The sequence below is a fragment of the Theropithecus gelada genome, chromosome 10 (genome assembly GCF_003255815.1).
Source record: "Theropithecus gelada isolate Dixy chromosome 10, Tgel_1.0, whole genome shotgun sequence".
NCBI lineage: Eukaryota > Metazoa > Chordata > Mammalia > Primates > Cercopithecidae > Theropithecus > Theropithecus gelada.
In genome coordinates, this window is record NC_037678.1 from 7884275 (window position 1) to 7905587 (window position 21313).

General features: G+C 53.0%; 1 protein-coding gene across 6 annotated transcripts in view; it reads left to right on the top strand.

Moving 5' to 3' along the window:
- A4GALT (alpha 1,4-galactosyltransferase (P blood group)) overlaps window positions 1-19608 on the top strand; it is a 28674-nt gene extending 9066 nt beyond the window's left edge. For 2 of the 6 annotated variants that reach the window (XM_025400516.1, XM_025400513.1), the window contains exons 2-3: window positions 15951-16091; window positions 17742-19608. In XM_025400516.1, coding sequence (XP_025256301.1) covers window positions 17788-18849 — 1062 coding nt within the window. In that variant the 5' untranslated portion in view covers window positions 15951-16091; window positions 17742-17787 and the 3' untranslated portion in view covers window positions 18850-19608. Of the gene's footprint in view, window positions 1-15950; window positions 16440-17741 lie in introns of all 6 variants that reach the window. The other 4 variants (XM_025400518.1, XM_025400519.1, XM_025400514.1 and 1 more) reach the window with 3 other exon arrangements.
- The last annotated feature ends 1705 nt before the right edge of the window (window positions 19609-21313 follow it).

Here is a 21313-nt window from a genome sequence, read left to right on the forward strand (position 1 = left end):
TTCTGAACTGAGATAAAACCCAGTGGGGGGCGTTGTGGGGAATTTCACTCTGCCCCTGAGAAGCCAGCCCCACCCAGCCAGATCCAGCCTCCTGTGTAGAGCTAGAGTGACCCTGGGAGGGAAGGATGGCCTCAGGGAAAGAAGAAAGGCGCTCTTGGGACTGGCAAGTAGTCAGGTACTTTACCATGAAGAGCTAAAGGCATGTGACTTGATTTGTACCTTCAAATAATGAGGCAGCTGAAATTTGCATCGCATAGAGTTTATAGTTTGCAAAGGGCATTTCCCAGGATTAGTTATCACATTTGATCCTGGCTTTGTGGGCAGGACTGGTATCATTTACTCATCCTTTCAAAAAATATGTATTGAGACCAGTCACGGTGGTTCATGCCTGTAATCCTAGCACTCTGGAAGGCCAAGATGGACGGATCACTTGAGGTCAGGAGTTCGAGACCAGCCCGGCCAACATGGTGAAACTAAAAATACAAAAATTAGCCGGGCGTGGTGGTACTTGTCTGTAGTCCCAGCTACCCGGGAGGCTGAGGCAGGAGAATCTCTTGAACCCAGGAAGTGGAGGTTGTAGTGAGCCAAGATCATGCCACTGCATTCCAGCCTGGGCGACAGAGTGAGACTCAGGGGTGGGAAAAAAAAAAAAGCAAAAAACAGAAAATATGTATTGAGCACTTACTATGTGGTAGGATCTCTGCTGGCCCCAGAGGAGACGACAGTGAGTAAAAGCAGCATTGGTCTGCCCATTTCCATGCTCTCGTTGCATCATTGTTTATTTAATCAGCCTCTTCAAGAAAGACCTTGGGTTGTTTCTAATCTTTTGCAACTGCAAACCTGTGACCTTGTGCAAATGTCACATTCATCTGTAGGATAAAGCCCCAGAGTGAGATAGACGTTGTTAAATTGCCCTCTGCAGCCGCTGAACACTGTTTTGTTGCCCACTGGCTGTGTATGAGCATGCCTGTGTGCTCACAGCCTTGCCAAAAGAATGTGTTAAGTGTTTTGGATTTTTGCTAATCTGATAGGTGAGAGATGCTATCTGAGTATGTCCATTTGCATTTCTCTACTTATAAAAAGATCCTTGCTCTAGCTGACTTGTTTAGAGGTCATATTTTGTATGTATGTGAATTGTCTTTGCCCCTTTTTTTGGGGGAGTGTTGGTCTTCTTCCCTGAGCTTACTATTAGCGCCCAGGTATGAAACTGTGTATTCGTACTCTCTGGAGTATGAAGCTAGTTCCTGGCTTCTGTGTTAATCTGTATAATTTTGTTAAGGAAGTGTCCATTGATTTGTAATTTACTAAGTATTGGCTACTTTGCTAAATGTTTTTTGGAGTCACCAGGGATGATTTTTCTGCTTAGATCTATTTAATATGATGAATTATATTCATGATTTCCTAATTATATTGAACCATCCTTACATTCTTTGAATAAACCCCACTTGCATTCCTGAATCACCCCCATTTTTTATTTTTGTAATTTTTTGAGACAGAGTCTCATTGTATCGCCCAGGCTGGAATGCAGTCTGGTACAGTCTTGGCTCCCTGCAACCTGTGCCTCGCAAGCTGAAGTGATTCTTGCGCCTGAGCCTCCTGAGTGGCTGGGATTACAGTTGTGCCCCACCACACCAGGCTAATTTTTGTATTTTTAGTTGAGATGGGTTTTTGCCACGTTGGCCAGGCTGGTCTCAAACTCCTGGCCTCAAGTAATCCACCTGCCTCAGCCTCCCAAACTGCTGGGATTACAGGCATGAGCCACCGTACTTGGCCTCCTTTAATTTTAATGTGCTGCTGAATTCTATTTGGTTATATTTTATTTTGGATTTTTACAATAATATTCATAAGTGAAATTAGTCAGAAGGATATTCTGTGAAGCCGTTGTCAGGTTTTGGTTTAAGTATTTGCTTTATTTAATTTTTTTTTTGCCTGGCACAGTGGCTCATGACTGTAGTTCCAGCATTTTGGGAGGCCAAGGCAGGTGGGAGCCTAGGAGTTCAAGACCAGCCTGGGTAACATGGTGAAACCCCATCTCTACTAAAAATGAACCTGGTATGGTGGCATGTGCCTGTAGTCCCAGCTACTCAGGAGGCTGAGGTGGGAGGGGCGTGTACTTGAGCCTGGAAAGTGGAGGCTGTAGTGAGCCATGCTCATGCCACTGCATTCCAGCCTGGGTGAGAGCAGACCCTGTCTAAAAATATATATATATATATATATTAAACTTTCCTTTCTATGTGTTGCTGTTTAACAGTTTAAACATTATCTGTTATTTCAGAGTTTTCCAGGATTCCCTCCCAAAATGTTTTGCCCTGGTGCCTTTGTTTTGTAATGGTAGTCCTTTTGTAATTCTGATTCTAATGTGGAAGTAGTCCTGTGTAGATTAGCTATGTCTTCTGGGATCCATTTGATTTATTATTTTTCTCCAGAAATTATTTTATTCAGATTTTAAATGTTATTTGCTAAGTACTGTCTTATTTTTTAAAACAATTATCTGCTTATTTGGTTATTTTCCCATTTGGCATTTCCTAGTTTGTATGGGAAGCTTTCTCCCCACCCTCTTATCTTGATTAGGTTAGTTGGTGGTTGTACATTTTATTGGCTTTTTTTCCAACGAGCCAGCTTTTTACCTTATTTATTAGTTCTACTGCTTATTTCTTCCCTAATTTATTTCTTCTTTATTCCCTCCCTCCCTTCCTTCCTTCCTTCCTTTTCTTTCTCCCTCCCCTCCCCTCCCCTCCCCTCTCCTGTCTTCTCTCTTCTTGAAACAGGGTCTTGCAGTGTCATACAGGCTGGAGTGCAGTGGCACCATCATGGCTCACTGCAGTCTTAACTTCCCAGGCTCAGGTGATCCTCCTGAGTAGCTGCACTGCAGGTACACACCACCACATCTGACTAAGTTTTTTTTTTTTTTTGAGAGGGAGTTTAGCTTTTGTTGCCCAGGCTAGAGTGCAATGACATGATCTTGGCTAACTGCAACCTCCGCGTCCTGGGTTCAAGCGATTCTCCTGCCTCAGCCTCCCAAGCAGCTGGGATTACAGTTATGCGCCACCACACCCAGCTAAGTTTGTATTTTTAGTAGAGACGGGGTTTTTCCATGTTGGTCAGGCTGGTCTTGAACTCGTGACTTCAGGTGATCTGCCCAGCTCAGCCTCCCAAAGTCCTGGGATTACAGGCGTGAGCCACCGCACCCAGCCTTTTTTTTTTTTTTTTTTTTCTATAGTGACAAGGTCTCACTGTGGTTCCCAGGGTCTCAAACTCCTGGGCTCAAATGATCCTCCCACCCCAGCCTCCCAAAATGCTGAGATTACAGACAGGAGCCACCATGACCAGCCATTGTTTCTGTTTTTCATTTTGTGGTTCTTTTTCTAACATTTTTAAACCGGTGCTTTATTTATTTTTATCCTTTCTGTTTTAATTGTTATATACACTGGTGGCTAAAAATATTCTGATCATTTGCAAATATTCATACATCTGCTGTGGCTGTATCCTGTAGATATGGATACTTGGTGTTTTGGTATTTATTGTTGGTGGTGGGGTGTGGTGTTACATTTTGAGACACAGTCTCAGTCACTCAGGGTAGAATACAATGATGCAATCTTGGCTCACTGCAACCTCCGACTCCTGGGTTCAAGCAATTCTCGTGCCTCAGCCTTCTGAGGTACCTGGGACTAGATGCGTGTGCCACCATGCCTGGCTAATTTTTTGTACTTTTAGTGGAGACCAAGTTTCACCACGTTGGCTAGGCTGGTCTCAAACTCCTGTCCTTAACTGATCCCCTGCCTCGGCCTCACAAAGTGCTGGGATTACAGGCGTGAGCCACCACACCCAGCCTGGTGTTTTTATTATTTTTATTTGCTAGAAATCCCATATATTCAATTTTTTAAAAATTTCCTGATTTTTTTTTTTTTTTTTTTTTGGAGACAGAGTCTCGCTCTGTCGCCCAGGCTGGAGTGCAGTGGCCGGATCTCAGCTCACTGCAAGCTCCGCTCCCGGGTTCACGCCATTCTCCTGCCTCAGCCTCCTGAGTAGCTGGGACTACAGGCGTCCGCCACCGCGCCCGGCTAATTTTTTGTGTTTTTTTAGTAGAGACGGGGTTTCACCGTGTTAGCCAGGATGGTCTCGATCTCCTGACCTCGTGATCCGCCCGTCTCGGCCTCCCAAAGTGCTGGGATTACAGGCTTGAGCCACCGCGCCCGGCAAAAATTTCCTGATTTTTAAATTAATTTCTAGTGATATTGCCTCATAACCGTAAATTTTAAAAATATTTTTTGGATGTTATTGACATTTTCTTTGGACTGAATATGGTCAGATTTCATGATTGTTCCATCAGCTCAGCTCTTAAAAAGAAAGCACATTATCTATCACTATGGTAGAGAGTTTGAAATATTATAGTACCTTACTGATTATCTTATTTCGGTCTTCTGAATTCTTATTTCTGTTTATGCTACTTAACATTTCTTGGACTGAAAGTGGTAAAATCTCGGCCGGGCGCGGTGGCTCAAGCCTGTAATCCCAGCACTTTGGGAGGCCAAGGCGGGCGGATTACGAGGTCAGGAGATCGAGACCATCCTGGCTAACCCGGTGAAACTCCGTCTCTACTAAAAAATACAAAAAAACTAGCCGGGCGAGGTGGCAGGCGCCTGTAGTCCCAGCTGCTCGGGAGGCTGAGGCAGGAGAATGGCGTGAGGCGGAGCTTGCAGTGAGCTGAGATCCGGCCACTGCACTCCAGCCTGGGCGACAGAGCGAGACTCGGTCTCAAAAAAGAAAAGAAAAAAAAAACTGGTAAAATCTCTTATTAGTGTTTTGATATTATTTATCCTAGTAGCTCTGTAATTTTTCTATTCTGAAAATTGTAGCAGTATTATTTGATACATTGTAAATTATACCGTTAGCATAATAAATTGCCCTTCTTTGGCTCATTTAGTGATGTTTGTTGTGATTTTGCATCATTTTATATTGAGATTATTGCCCCAGCATTTTGTTTGCATTTGCTTTTATATCTTTGCTTTTTTCTTTCTTTTTTTTTTGAGACAGAATCTCTTTCGCCCAGGCTAGAGTGTAGTGGTACCATCTCAGCTCGCTGCAACTTCTACCTGCTGGGTTCAAGTGATTCTCCTGCCTTAGCCTCCCAAGTAGCTGGGATTACAGGCACGCGCCACCATGCCCAGCTAATTTTTTGTATTTTTAGTAGAGAGAGGGTTTCGCCCTATTGGCCAAGCTGGTCTTGAACTCCTGACCTCAAGTGATCCGCCTGCCTCGGCCTCCCAAAGTGCTGGGATTACAGGCATGAGTCATTGCGCCCAGCCTTGTGGCAATATTTTCATAGTGAATTTTCTTTATATATAAGCGAGTGTTTGTGCTCCTCACCCCCGTTTCCATTTTGTTTTATACCTTTCAATTTTTTTCCATATTTGAATTAGTTGAATTTTCCTGGAGTGGCAATTAACAGGAGGTTTTGGTGGAAATTGGGAGAGGAGCCAGGACGGTTCTTTGGGTTTCTCTGGTGAAAGGCTCCCTCCTCTGTTGCCATGGTAATGGGCTGTGCTTTTAAAATATGGCCTTTCTCTGTATCCACTCCTTTTTCACCTCCAGAACCTAACCTGTCTCAAGAGGTCACCTGCCTCCAGCCCTGAGTACTCCCAGTTCTTTCTGGCTGTAGCTCCTGCCTTCTGCCATCTCCCTTTTAGAAGTGGCCTTTTCTGGGGTCCTCCACGCCTGAGCGCACCCCCTGCCGTCCCCTACCGCCTGCACCATTGCCATGTCTGCTGCTCGCGGGTGCTTTGGGCCACACTCACCTGCGGTTAGGAGTTTGTGGGTTTTCCCTGCCTCTTAGTTGCTTTGTATAATTTGGTAGAAGAGGGAAAGTTCAGAACTAAGCTGCTGCCTTATTCCTCCTGGAATGAAGTCCACCTGCCTGAGTTTTCTGTTTGTGGCGCCCACGCAGAGAGCAAGGCCGCCTGCTTGATTCCCGGCTTCTGAGGCGTTAAAGGCTTGGGAGGAAGAATATTTTGTAACCTCTGCTCTGAAAAGAGCCCTTCTGCCCTTCTTCTTTTTTTTTTTTTTTTTTTTTTTTTGAGACAAGAGTCTTGCTCTGTCGCCCAGGCTGGAGTGCAGTGGCCGGATCTCCGCTCACTGCAAGCTCCGCCCCCTGGGTTCCCGCCATTCTCCTGCTTCAGCCTCCTGAGTAGCTGGGGCTACAGGCACTGGCCACCACGCCCGGCTAATTTTTTTGTATTTTTAGTAGAGATGGGGTTTCCCAGTGTTCGCCAGGTTGGTCTCGATCTCCTGACCTCGTGATCCGCCCACCTTGGCCTCCCAAAGTGCTGGGATTACAGACATGAGCCACTGTGCCCGGCCCCTTCTGCTCTTCTTACAAATAACAGCTCTTTTTTTTTGGGGGGGGGGTCCAGAGTCTCACTCTGTTGCCCAGGCTGGAGTGCAGTGGCGCAAACTCGGCTCACTGCAATCTCCGCCTCCCGGGTTTAAGCGGTTCTCCTGCCTCAGCCTCCCGAGCAGCTAGGACTACAGACGTGCACCACCATACCCGGCTGATTTTTTGTTTTTCTTTTTTTGAGACAAAGTTTTTTTGCTCTTGTTGCCCAGGCTGGAGTGCAGTGGCGCAATCTCAGCTCACCACAACCTCCACCTCCCGGGTTCAAGTGGTTCTCCTGCCTCAGCCTCCTGAGTAGCTGGGAGTACAGGCCTGCACCACCATGCCCGGCTAATTTAATTTTTGTATTTTTTAGTAGAGACAGAGTTTCACCATATTGGACAGGCTAGTCTTGAACTCCTGACCTCGTGATCTGCCCACCTTCGCCCCCAAAGTGCTGGGATTAGAAGCATGAGCCACCGCACCCAGCCACAAACGGTCCTTCTTATGACAATACTTCCTCCTAAAAACTGTCATTCTTACTTCTTGGGTAGAAACATTGTATGTATTTGTGCCCTGGAAGACTGTGGGGGCTAGGGGTGGGGAACAGGACACTGGGTCCTCCAAGCACGGTTTGGAAGGGCATTGAGTTTTCACACCAAGAGGGCTCTGAGTTCCAAGACCAAGGAGCCCACCCCCTCCTTTGATGGACAAAGCAGTGAAGGTCCAGGGAGGGGCAGAGGTGGGTCCAAGGTCACGTTGCCAAGTCTTAGCCGGTGGGGAAGCTGTCAGGCAGGGCCTGGGTTTGAATTCTGTACTCCGTGCTGTTTCTTGGCTCTGTGGCCTTCCACCCCAGATCCCTCAGGGTTCTTGGCGCCTCAGGTCTGTGCTAAGGTGTTACTTATCACATGTAGGTTAGCAGCAGGTGCTCACGCGTCCCCCCAAGGTTAGAGCATTTGGTTAGCCTGCACCTGCCTCGCCCCCTCCCCCTGCCACTGTGCAGAAGGGAATCCAAGGCCCAAAACGGAAAGTAACCTGTCTAAGGTCACACGACAAGTCATATTCCCAACCTCACTGGTGAGTGGGCCGAGGGCAGCTTCCTAGTTCTGCACTTTCAGAGTTTTCAAAACACTCCTTATTGCAGGCCGGGCATGGTGGTTCACGCCTGTAATCTCACCACTTTGGGAGGCTGAGGCCAGTGGATCACAATGTCAGCAGTTCAAGACCAGCCTGGCCAAGATGGTGAAACCCCATCTCTACTAAAAATACAAAAATTAGCCAGATGCGGTGGCAGGTGCCTGTAGTCCCAGCTACTCGGGAGGCTGAGGCAGGAGAATCAGTTGAACCCAGGAGGCAGAGCTTGCAGTAAGCTGAGATCATGCCACTGCACTCCAGCCTGGGCGACAGAGCAAGACTCCGTCTCAAAAACAACAATAACAACAAACAAACAAAAACGCTCGTTATTTATTTAACACATGTGGCTGAACCCTAGGCTGGGCTAGTCTCTGCCCCCAAGGCATTGACAGCCTGGTGGGGACAGCACACACACACACACACACACACAGTAGGGCAGCACGCACACACACACGCACGCACGCACACAGTGGGGCAGCACACACACGCACACACAGTGGGGCAGCATGTTCACACACACACACACACAGCAGGGGAGCATGTGCCAGCCAAGGCTGCAGCGTGGAGAGCAGGGGTGCTGCGGCCAGCAGACCACACTGTAATGTACCCCGGCCTGAGTACCACTGTGGCCCCTTAACTATTCTGAAAGTTAAACAAGGGAGCAGGGCTGGGATTGGCTGGACTAATCCCTGCATCCCTTACTGGGAGTCAGGCTGAGCTAAGACAGCCTGCCGAGCCCATTGTTTGGGCCAGGACCTCCTGACTCCACCAGGTGTGTCCTCAGCAAGTGGAGGAACCCAATCCGGCGGGCATTTCACCTTTTCTGCATGAAGGCTCCTGACCCTTTGTCTCCCACTACGTCCCCTCCCCGAAACCACCCAGTTCCAGTGAGTCCAGGTGTCCTCTTCCCGGCAAGCGGGCTCCCATGCCAGTTGGGGGTAAAGAGTGTGTTCCAGCCGGACACAGCGGCTCACGCCTGTAATCCCAGCACTTTGGGAGGCCGAAGTGGGCAGATCACCCGAGGTAAAGAGTTCCAGAACATCCTGGCGAACATGGCGAAACCCCATCTCAACTAAAAATACAAAAAAATTAGCCCGGCCGGGCGCGGTGGCTCAAGCCTGTAATCCCAGCACTTTGGGAGGCCGAGATGGGCGGATCACGAGGTCAGGAGATCGAGACCATCCTGGCTAACAGTGAAACCCCATCTCTACTAAAAAAATACAAAAAACTAGCCGGGCGACGTGGCGGGCGCCTGTAGTCCCAGCTACTCCGGAGGCTGAGGCAGGAGAATGGCGTAAACCCGGGAGGCGGAGGTTGCAGTGAGCTGAGATCCGGCCACTGCACTCCAGCCTGGGCGACAGAGCCAGACTCCGTCTCAAAAAAAAAAAAAAAAAAAAATTAGCCCAACGTGGTGGCGCATGCCTGTAGTCCCAGCTACTTGGGAGACTGAGGCAAGAGAATTTCTTGAACCCGGGTAGCAGAAGAAGTTGGCAGTGAGCCGAGATCGCACCACTGCACTCCAGCCTGGGCGACAGAGCAAGACTCCATCTCTTAAAAAAAAAAAAAATCCCTCTCCTCTGGTGGGGGAGCCCCTTTTTCAGGTGAGGTCACAAGTCCTCAACAGTGGCCGCGCATCTAGGTGCCTTCAGTCCTGTGAGTCTGGCCCTGGCCCTATCTCCTGCCATTGCAGCCCCACCCCTGATATGATGTTGTGGGGTCAGAGACCAAGAAAGGCATCCTGGTGTCCGCTGAGGGGGATGAGGAGGGAGAAAGGAGAGAGAGACAGACCAACCTGGAGTGGCAGGAGTGAGAGAAAGAGCGGAGGGACTAGGAGTTCTGGGGAGAAAAAGCAGGACGAAGACACAGATCAGGGGGATGAGACATTCATTGACTGACTGAGGAGGTCATCAGAAGGTTCCATCATTGACTTCTAGGTTCTCCTTTCCTCTTGGGTGGGCTGTGCAGGGTGGGATCCACATGTCCTGACAGTGTCATGTGGGTCTCTGTCTCCTTCCCTTGACTCTGCTTGCCTCAGGGCTGGCTTCATTCCCAGGCAGCCTCTGCCCGGACGGTTCCTGGCTCACACCTAGTGACCCTATGGGAAGCACATACCTCTGCTTGGCCCGGACTGCATTCTGTGTGCCTCAGCCTGACCACTGCGGCCAGGGGAATGTGGTACTATCATTAGCCGGACCTGAGTCAGTGCTCACGGCAACAGCCAGGGAGCGGGGCCCCCGGGCAGGGGTGGCTTCCCACAGGACAGCAGGTGTTCTCAGGAGGATGAATGGGTGCAGGGTAGGTAAACCTAGGTGACCCCTCTGCCTCCACTACAGAACAGCGGCGCATGTGACTTTGCTCTTTCTTCTCCTGCTGCGGCGGGAGCCTTCTCCATGGAGCTGCCATGTTAGTGATGTTCAAAGCCACGTGTGACCTTAGGGTCATGGGGACCCTGAAGAAGGTAGTATGAGAAGTTTCCTTTCTACCTCACCCTGGCCAGGGTTCTACCTCAGGCTCCTGTCTGAGTCTGGGACCCAAGTGAGACCTGACCACACTTAATCCCCACAGCAACCTGTGACCTGAACCAAGGTTCAGAGAGGTGGCCTGTCTTGTGGGCACGTGGCAGGGCCAGGAAGGAAGCTCAGGATGTTGGTGCGGGCCTTTGTCCTCCAGGCCTGGCCACATAAAGTCCTGCTCAGGAAGGAAGCCGTGAGGCAATGAGCTGGGAGACGCTGGGGGTGAAGCCCACCTTGGTCCCTGTCTGACCAGGCAAGGGTGGAGGTGGATGGGGAGGGGACCCAATTTGGCTCCACTAGAGGCCAGTGTGACCATGGGACAGGGAAGGCAGGCTCTGACGGTCCAGTTGGTGACAGCTGTGGGACTGGGAGCATGATAAAGAACATGCTACGTCCTGGCTGCATGTCCCTGCTTCCTGACCTTAAACACTATCCTGAGTGGCCCCTCCCTCCCAGCCCCATCACAGACACCCACCAGTTCCCCTGCCGGAGGAAAGGCCTATGACACAATGGCCGTGGCCACATCTGTTGAGGGCCTGCTCCGTAGGCTGGGCCCTGGAGATGCATTGCCTCCCTCCATCCCTCCAAAGTGGAGTTAATCCCATTTTGTGGGCAGAGAGAGACTAAGGTTCAGAGAACGAGCATGGCCTGACTGCAGTCACATGGCTGGTGACACAGTAGGAACCCCTGTGTGACCCTGGCGCTGGTGTCTTTCACCTCAGAGGTCTGGGGTCACAATCACAAGTCAGCAGGGGTGGCTACACCCCAGCCTGGCCATGCACAGGGGCCAGCTCCTTATCTGGAGGCTTGGAAGCCACGGCAGGATCCAGCCATGGTCACTGATGCGCCCCCCTTGGCCATTCCTGGGCCTGTTTATCCCCATATCCCACCGTGGCTTTGCTCCTGAAGTTCCAGTTCCTGGGCCCTCCTGTTGAGACCCCAAGAACATGAGAAGAGCGGAAATAGCCTCTGACTCTCCTGGAAGGCCACTCCTCATCTCTTCGGTATCTGTTGAGCTCCTGCTGTCCGCTAAACCTGCGTCAGCACCAGGAACAGAATGAGAGCGAGGAGCCCCCGCCCGTGAGGACTGAGATCACGGAAAACACACACAATCGTTTCCAGGGGATGAGGGCTGCGCTGGGCGCGGTGGCTCCATCTGGTCCCACCACTGAGCCCTGGAGCCCCCGTCTCCTGGGTGGATTGCACCCTACCTCAGGAACAGCCCATCTCCAGTGACCCACTGTGGGCCAGTGTTGGTGTAGGCCCCTGGGTTAGTCAGGGTTCTCCAAATAAACAGAACCAGTCGATGAGAAGATGAAATAAGACGTCTCAGCTCAGCAGTGAGGCAGGAGAACAGGGGCACATTCCTCCGTCCTCAGCCTTTCCTTCTACTCAGGCCCTCGAGGGTTGAGGGACCACCCACACTGGGGGCCATCTGCTTCCCGAGTCCGCCACTCGAATGCTAATCTCATCCGGAAACACCCCCAGACACACCCAGGAGTAGTGTTTAATTGGGGCACCCTGTGGCCTGGTCAAGTTGACACATGAAATTAACCATCATAGCCCCGACTCTGGTTTGGAATAAACATCTCTGAAGGCCAGCCCAGCTACAGCACTCCCCGGGGACTGGCCGAGGCCTCTGTGGTGACGACAGCCTCACGGCTCAGCCTCTTCCTCTGTGCAGTTCTGTGGCCCTTGCCCTCACAGGGACCCAGAGCCCTCCCCAGGCCCTGCATGGGGCTCTCCAAGTCCTCAGTGAGCTCCCTGGGCCAGGTCCATGATCAAGGAAAGGAAATGTCGAGGGATGTGACCGAGAGTGACAGGAGGGTCATGGTCACTCACGCCAAGGGGCAAGAAAGAATTCAGGGCGAGTCTGCAGTGCAAAGTGAAAGCAAGTTTATTACGAAAGTAAAGGGGCCAGGCGCAGTGTCTCACGCCTGTAATCCCAGCACTTTGGGAGGCCGAGGTGGGCAGATCACTTGAGGTCAGGAGTTCAAGACTAGCCTGGCCAACATGGTGAAACCCCATCTCTACTAAAAATACAAAAAATTAGCCGAGCATGGTGGCACACACCTGTAATCCCAGCTACTCAGGAGGCTGAGGCAGGAGAATTGCGTGAAGCCAGGAGGCGGAGGTTGCAGTGAACCGAGATTGGGCCATTACACTTCAGCCTGGGTGACAGGGCAAGACTCTGTCACACACACACACAAAACGGGAAGGAATAAAAGAATGGTTACGCCATAGAGCAGCCCCTAGGGCTGCTGATTACCAGTTTTTATGGTTATGTCTTGATGATATGCTAAACAAGGGGTGGAGGATTCATACCTCCCCTTTCTAGACCACATAGGGTAACCTCCTGACATTGCCATGGCATTTGTAAACTGTCATGGTGCTGGTGGGAGACCAGTAGAGAGGACGACCAGAGGTCAGTCTCATGGCCATTTTGGTTTTGGTGGGTTTTGGCCGGCTTCTCTACTGCAACCTGTTTTATCAGCAAGGTCTTTATGACCTATTTTGTGCTGAACTCCTATCTCGCCCTGTGACTTACAATGCCTTAACTGTCTGGGAATGCAGCCCAGTAGGTGTCAGCCTCATTTTACTCACCTCCTATTTAAGATGGTGTTGGTCTGGCTCACACGCCTCTGACACCTTTTTCCCTCTTGGGGCCTCTGTGTTCCCGTCAGGACATCGGAATCTCCAAGGGCACAACCCTGGTGCTCTGGGAGCCCCTCTGTCAGCACTCAGCCTGGATGGAGGGCTCAGTGCGGACTCCATTTCGTTGGGTCATGGTTGGCCAGTGCTAGGCTGAGCTGGGCTGGACACAGGACGGGAGGGGTAGCGCCCTTCCTGTAGGGACAGGTGGGGGTGCAATTCGTGTAGGGATGAAAAGCACCAGCTTGGAGGGCCTTTCCTAAGCCCTTGGGCCTGGCCCCTGATATTGATACCCCTAGTTGGGGCCTGCAGAGCTGGTGCCAAGAACCTAGCCAGTAGGAGTCTGACCCAGCCTTTGGCCCTCTGTCTCCATTGCCCTGCACCTGTCGATTTTTTTTTTTTTTTTTTTTTGAGATGGAGTCTCGCTCTGTCGCCAGGCTGGAGTGCAGTGGTGCAATCTCAGCTCACTGCAATCTCTGCCTACCAAGTTCAAGTGATTCTCCTGCCTCAGCCTCCTGAGTAGCTGAGACTACAGGCGCACAGCACTACACCAGCTAATTTTTGTATTTTTGGTAGAGACGGGGTTTCACCATGTTGGCCAGGATGGTCTTAATCTCTTGACCTTGTGATCCGCCCACCTAAGCCTCCCAAAGTGCTGGGATTACAGGCGTGAGCCACCACGCCCGGCCATGCCCGGCACCTCTCCTCACTCCTAACTTCCTGCCTAAGATGAGTCATGGGGGATCCTGGTGGTGGGAACCATGGAAGGGCTTAAAGCAAGGGAGTGGCCACAGTAACAGGCTAACTGGGAATAGCTCCCTGGTGACAGGGTGGGAAGTGGTGAGCCTGGAGGCAGGGGCAGGCAGCAGGAGTGTGCCAGGCCCAGCTGACAAGGCCCAGGACATAGGCTGCAACTGGGAGGCCTGTCTCAGGGGCCAGGAGCATGCTTTGGGCCTGAGGTCACCCGGGTATTGGGCTGCGGCCAACTTGGCCCCATACACAGTTTCTATTCCTGGGTCTTGGGCTCTGACACCAAATATGGCGTGGCCCGAGTCTGGCACCCCCAACTGTGGTCCGACGACATATCCTGCCCCTCCAAGTGGGCCCGGACCCCGCCTACACCATGGAGTCAGATCATGCCAGCACTCAGGGCCCCCAAGCAGGCAGGGGCCCCTGCTGCTGCTCCTGGACCTCCAACTGTTCACCTGTTCGCGTGGTTCACATGGGTTAAAAGTACTCAGGACCAAAATAGCCCCTCTCCCTGCAGAAGAAAGACAGGGGCAGGGGGCACCATGTCTTAGTTACACCACAGCCCTGTCCTTGCTACCCGCATCCCAGGGAGCTCACCCGGCCTCTGCCCCCCACTTTTCTCACTGGCCCACTTGGTCACACAGCAGTCTACCTACTCATTGGTTCGCTCTTACTGGTCACTCACTCGTTAATTAACCCATTCATTTGCTGATCATTAATTCACTCATTGGTTAACTCATGGAGTCACTATTTATTGACTACGTACTAAGAGCTGGGCACTGTTCTACTATTCTAGAGCTGAACAAAACACAAAACATACCTATGCTCATGGTGTTATGTTCTAGACAACCAAAGCAAATAAGTAGGATGTACCGTGTGTTAGAATAAGTGCAAGGATGAGGAAACTAACGAGGGGGCTCTGAGGTGATGGGGGCAGTTGGAAATTCAGGGGGCCCAGGGAGGACTTGATGAAAAGGGGACTTTTGAGTGGGCACCTAAGAGAAGAACCTTCCAAGCAGAAGGACAGCAGGTGCCAAGGCCCTGGCAGCCGTGCGAGGTCTGAGAAACAGGCAGCCAGGTGTGGCTGGGGCACAGGTGATGGGGAGAGAATCAGAACATGAGGTCACGGGTATGGGGTACACATGGCACCCAGCGGGTCAGGGCCTCCCATCACTCAGGGTCTAAGCTGAGAGTGACGTGGCCGATGTACTTGTAAAGCATCCTGCTGGCTGTCGAGGGAGTGGGTCAGGGTGAGCCATTTTCCCATGTGTCTGCTGCATGCTGGGAACCTAGCTGGGTGCCGGGGAGAGAAGATACAGGTGCACACTAGATTCTTGTTCCCATGGTGCTTGCAGAGGTCTGGAGCCACCACTGTCTCCTCCATCTGACCTGCTCATCTGCTTAACCAAGTGTCACCTCCCTGAGGGAGTCACCGTCTTGTTTCCTTTTTTCTTTTTCTTTTTTTTTTTTTTGAGACAGAGTTTTGCTCTTGTTGTCCAGGCTGCAGTGCAGTGGTGCGATTTCAGTGCACTGCAACCTCCGCCTGCTGGGTTCAAGCAGTTCTCCTACCTCAGCCTCCTGAGTAGCTGGGATTACAGGCATGCACCACCACGCCAGGCTAATTTTGTATTTTTAGTAGAGACAGGGCTTCTCCATGTGGGTCAGGCTGGTCTCGAATTCCCCATCTCAAGTGATCCACCCGCCTTGGCCTCCCAAAGTGCTGGGATTACAGGCGTGAGCCATCGTGCCTGGCCCCTTTTTTTTTTTTTTTTTTTTGAGATGGATTCTCGCTCTGTCGCCCAGGCTGGAGTGCAGTGGTGCGATCTCTGCTTACTGCAAGCTCCGCTGTCTCCTGGGTTAACGCCATTCTCCTGTCTCAGCCTCCCTAGAAGCTGGGACTACAGGCGCCCACCACCACGACCGGCTAATTTTTTTTGTATTTTCAGTAGAGACGGGGTTTCACCATGTTCACCAGGATGGTCTCGATCTCCTGACCTCATGATCTGCCCACCCCAGCCTCCCAAAGTGCTGGGATTATAGGCGTGAGCCACCGCGCCCAGCCTTTTTTTTTTTTTTTTTTGGAGACAGAGTCTGGCTCTGTCACCCAGGCTGGGATTACAGGTGCGCACCACCACACCTGGCTAATTTTTGTATTTTTAGAAGAGACAAGGTTGCACCACGTTGGCCAGGCTGGTCTTGAACTCCTGATCTCAAGTGATCCACCTGCCTCGGCCTCCCAAAGTGCTGGAATTACAGGCGTGAGCCACCACGCCTGGCCTCTTTGTCTGTTTCTAAATGGTGCCCCCACCAGACTGAGAACTCCTTCAGGGAAAGGCTGTGTCTGATTCTCCCCTTCTCCCAGGTACCAGTGCAGGGCCTGCCCCTGTTCCCTGAGTGTCCCCTGAGAGGTGGAGCGAGTGAATGTATCAGTGAACACATGAGCCCCAGGCCTGACCTGCCTGTGTGGCCGGGGGGACGAGGCCTCTGAGAGCCAGCGACCTGTCTCACTCTCTTCTTGCCATCTTTTGCAGATGGATTTGCAGCCGCTGCAAGTGTGTGGAAGGGCCGTGTTCGTGTTGGCAAAGAAGGTCGGCTGCTGAGCCAGGGCGTGTCTCCCGAAGGCCTGCAGACTGCCAGGATCCCCACCTCTTTGCAATGGGCTGCCCAGGCTGGTCAGTTACCAGCCAGTGACATCGTTGAGGTTCCCGGCTCTCTACCCTGGGAAGGGCCCAGCCTAAGTTACGAAGCCCCAGGCTCCCAGTACCACTCTCAGCCTGTGTGAGATTGCCACCCCACCTTCTGCCTATCCTTGGAAGGGGACCGACTCTCAGTTCCCCTTAGCAACCAGGTTGCACCCAGTCCCTTGACTTCGTGCCCAGGTTTCCTGGCACCTAAAGTAGAAACGATGCAACTGCCCCCTGGGCTTGCTGAGGGCCAGCGGGGGTGTGAGTTTGTCACGGAGCATAGAAGTCACTGAGTTAATGGTGATCCCGCTGGCTGTTAACATCGATACAGTTCAGGTCAGCATGCACCAAGTTCCTCCAACACACCAGGTACATTGGCTAACCACTTCTTCCAGTCAGGGTGGTGCAGTGATGAGAGCAGGGACCCTGGCCAGGTGGCCTGGGACCTAACCCCTGCACTGTCACTGCTGGCTGTGGGACTCTGCACAAGGTACTGTACTTCTATGCCTCAATTTCCTCATCTGTGGGGTGGAGGTGGTAATTGCCACGCCATAGGGTGGTTATAAGGGGCCACACATGTTCCTATGTGTGAGATGCTGAGAAAGTCACCTGGTATGGACAGGATGGACAGCCAGTATTTACAGAATTATGAACGAATGAATGTTACCCTTTAGTGGGTTCCAGCGTCCTGTCCTGCCGGTGGGAAGACTGAAGCTCAGAGAGCTCCGTAACTTGCCCCAGGTCACACAGCCGGTTCAGGCAGAGTTGGGGTCTCATGCCTCCCAGGTGTTCACACAGTCTTTTCCCCAGGAGCATGGTCCAAGCCTGCTGCTCCCCCAACCACCTGCGAGGTACCTGGGCATGTTCCTGCACTGGCCAAGCGCACATCACCAAGAAAGAGAGGTCTAAGGGCAGTAGTACCAGTCAGCATCATGGCCTAAGGCACAACCTCCCAGTTTCTTTCCCACCTGTGTCTATGAAAAGCACAGCCCAGGGTCTGGGCTGGGCAGCCAGGGGGCCAAGAGACCCCCGTGTGTCTGGAGCAAATGGCTCTGGGATGCGGTAGGCATCCCATGTGCCTGGAACGAGTGCCCTGTGAGTGCACCTGCTGGGCCAGCCCTTAGCAAGCCAGTGCCCGGGCCTGCCAGAGCCGCAGGCCTCATGCTGAACGTCCTCAGGACCCCTCAGTGGCCTGTCCTTGGATGAGCCCCAGGCCTGGTTCATGGAGCTGAGGCGGGCATGAGCTGGGCCTCAAATCCCAGGCTGCCAATCCTAACAGAGCCCTGTGTGTCACATGGTGAAGCCATCACTTCTGACAGTCCTTATGCGGACCAGACTCTGGCCTGGGCCTGTAATGGTTACACACCATGGGTGGCACTGGCCTGGTCCTTGGGGGAGCTTACAGGTGTGTCACAGAGAGTGGAAGGGACCCTGCTCAGACCCCAGTCTATGGCCCACTGTGCTCCCATTTCGTAGGTGAGCAGCCAGCAGGCTGGGGTTCAAGCCTTGACCCCTGTGGGCCCGGGAGTCCATGGGCTTGGAAGCCAACCTTGGCTCTGGCTGATGCTCACAGGAAGCATTTCCCTGTGGGTCGGGAATGCCAGCAGCCTCCCTGATGGGGGTGCTCATCTCTTGCAGACCAGCCGGTTCCTGCTGGAAGCTCCTGGTCTGATCTGGGGAGACCATGTCCAAGCCCCCCGACCTCCTGCTGCGGCTGCTGCGGGGTGCCCCAAGGCAGCGGGTCTGCACCCTGTTCATCATCGGCTTCAAGTTCACGTTTTTCGTCTCCATCATGATCTACTGGCATGTTGTGGGAGAGCCCAAGGAGCAAGGGCAGCTGTATAACCTGCCAGCAGATATTCCCTGCCCCACCTTGGCACCCCCCGCCCTACCCTCCCACGGCCCTGCTCCGGGCAACATCTTCTTCCTGGAGACTTCAGACCGGACCAACCCCAACTTCCTGTTCATGTGCTCCGTGGAGTCGGCAGCCAGAACTCACCCCGAATCCCACGTGCTGGTCCTGATGAAAGGGCTTCCAGGTGGCAACGCCTCCCTGCCCCGGCACCTGGGCATCTCACTTCTGAGCTGCTTCCCGAATGTCCAGATGCTCCCGCTGGACCTGCAGGAGCTGTTCCGGGACACACCCCTGGCCGACTGGTACCCGGCTGTGCAGGGGCGCTGGGAACCGTACCTGCTCCCCGTGCTCTCCGACGCCTCCAGGATCGCACTCATGTGGAAGTTCGGCGGCATCTACCTGGACACCGACTTCATTGTTCTCAAGAACCTGAGGAACCTGACCAACGTGCTGGGCACCCAGTCCCGCTACGTCCTCAACGGCGCCTTCCTGGCCTTCGAGCGCAGGCACGAGTTCATGGCGCTGTGCATGCGGGACTTCGTGGACCACTACAACGGCTGGATCTGGGGTCACCAGGGCCCGCAGCTGCTCACGCGGGTCTTCAAGAAGTGGTGCTCCATCCGCAGCCTGGCCGAGAGCCACGCCTGCCGCGGTGTCACCACCCTGCCCCCCGAGGCCTTCTACCCCATCCCCTGGCAGGACTGGAAGAAGTACTTTGAGGACATCAACCCCGAGGAGCTGCCACAGCTGTTCAATGCCACCTATGCTGTCCACGTGTGGAACAAGAAGAGCCAGGGCACGCGGTTCGAGGCCACGTCCAGGGCACTGCTGGCCCAGCTCCATGCCCGCTACTGCCCCACGACACACAAGGCCATGAAGATGTACTTGTGAGAGGCCTGCGAGGCCACCTTCCCGACCCGCTCCTGATGGAGGGGGCACTTGGCCACCCTTCCTGGGGAGGCAAGATTGGGGCCCAGGAGAGGGAGGCCTGAGCTGCCACTGGGCTTAGGCTGGCTGTTGAGGAGCTGAGGGAGCAGGTCCAGTGGGAGGCTGTGGACACCCCCAGGACAGTGTCCTGTCTTGAGGCAGGGCTGACCCGTGGTGCCAGAGCCTGTGGAGTGAGCTCAGTGAGCGCCCCAGGCCTTCTAGACAACAGGCAGGAAGGATGAACCTCAGGGCACCCCTCGGGTGGCACAGGAAGCCAGACAGTTGGGGCAGAGGTGCCCACAAGGGCAGAGGCCGGTGCTAAGGGGATGGGGAAGGAAGGACGAGGTTCCCAGAGAGGAGAGGAGGCTGTTGGTAGGAAAGCGGCAGCGATGGGGGAGACCCAGCCCTAAGGACCAGGTGTGGAGTAGCTTTTCTCTTTTCTGGTTTTGGTTCCTCTTTCAGAGGGGCCAGCAGGGACTGAGTGGGCAGAGGCCTGGCAGTGCTAGCCTGGGGAGCCCCTTAGGGGCAGCCCCTCTTGCCCACCCCATCCTTCCTCCTCTCCAGAGATGCCAGGGGGGCGCGTATGCTCTGCCCCTTCCCTCTGACGGGGGCTGGGTGGGGAGGCTCTTTAGGCTCAGGAGAAGCATTTTAAAGAAACCCCCTCCCCATTATAAACAGGAGAATAATCAATAGAATAAACGTGACCCACTGTCACCTCGGGCCTTGTGATTGGTGAAGTGCGTTCAGGCTCACAGCCTCCTCCGCTCCATTCTTCTGATGGGGAAGCCACTGGGTGGACAGGTGGTGGCTTCGCCGAGGTCTCACAACCTGCCCGGCACGGAGAGCCTGGGACCTGGCTCCTAGCCCCGGCGTCCCTGGTGATGGAGCGGGGAATGAGGGGAGCTTGTTTTTCCCTCTTCCTTTTTCAAGGCTCGCAAACACCCGAGGTTGGGTCCCACCAGCACACCTCCCGATGACAAGCCTGAATCTGTTTAACATAAATGGGAGCAAATGTGGACACTGAGGAGCCCACCACCCATCCAGGGAGGGGTCCATTGAGAGAGCTGTGAGGGCCTGTGGGGTTCCTCTGGCCTCCACCTGGATGCCTAGCTGAAATCTCGGGCGGCTCCAGGACTGGGCCATAGGAATATCTGATCCCCACAGGGCAAGACCCCAGCTGGTTCGCATTGTGGAAGCTGCCTAGGCGTTCCCACCAGGCTGGAGGAGAGATCCCCACCAGGACTGGGGGTGCTGCCAGGAGCACTGGGGCCCAGCGGGCTGCTGTTTGGCAGCTGAAGGGGGAGGCATTCATTGGCCTCCGTTTTCTGCCCACAGACGGTCTTGGGCAGCATGGGAAGGAGGTGAGCTTCCTGGCTCTTTAGGGGTATTCAAGAGCAGATTATGTGTTGTTTTCTTTCTTTTTTTTTTTCTTGAACTCCTGACCTCGGGTGAGCCACTGCACCTGGCCCAAGTTTTGTTTTTGATAAATACAAAGGGTTGTTAAGTCAGTGATTTCTCCAGCCACAGCAGCATTTCAAATGAGCAGGTTTTACTTAAATAATACAAATCATATACTAACTATATATGTATGTAAACAAACGAGATGACCTTTTACAGTCCAGCATTGTTTAGTCATTTGACCATTATACAGTGAGTGCCTACTCGGTGCCAGCATGAGGTCAGGAGTTCAAGTCCAGCCTGGCCAATATGGTGAAACCCTGTCTCTACTAAAAATACAAAAATTAGCCAGGCATGGTGGTGGGCGCCTGTAATCCCAGCTACTTGGGAGGCTGAGGCAGGAGAAACGTTTGAACCTGGGAAGCAAAGGTTGTAGTGAGCTGAGATCGTACCGCTGTGCTTCAGGCTGGGTGATAAGAGCAAGACTCCATCTCAAAAAAACAGGCCTGGCGTGGTGGCTCATGCCTGTAACCCCAGCACTTTGGGAGACCAAGGCGGGCAGATCATAAGGTCAGGAGTTCAAGACCAGTCTGACCAATATGGTGAAACCCCATCTCTACTAAAAATACACAAACTAGCCAGGCGTGATGGGGGGCGCCTATAGTCCCAGCTACCCAGGAGGCAGAGGCAGAATTGCTTGAACCTGGGAGGCGGAGGTTGCCGTGAGCTGAAATCACACCACTGCACTACAGCATGGGTGACAGACCGAGATTTCATCTCAAAAAAAAAAAAAAAAAAGAGGCCGGGCGCGGTGGCTCAAGCCTGTAATCCCAGCACTTTGGGAGGCCGAGACGGGTGGATCACGAGGTCAGGAGATGGAGACCATCCTGGCGAACACAGTGAAACCCCGTCTCTACTAAAAAATACAAAACACTAGCCGGGTGAGGTGGTGGGCTCCTGTAGTCCCAGCTACTTGGGAGGCTGAGGCAGGAGAATGGCGTAAACCCGGGAGGCGGAGCTTGCAGTGAGC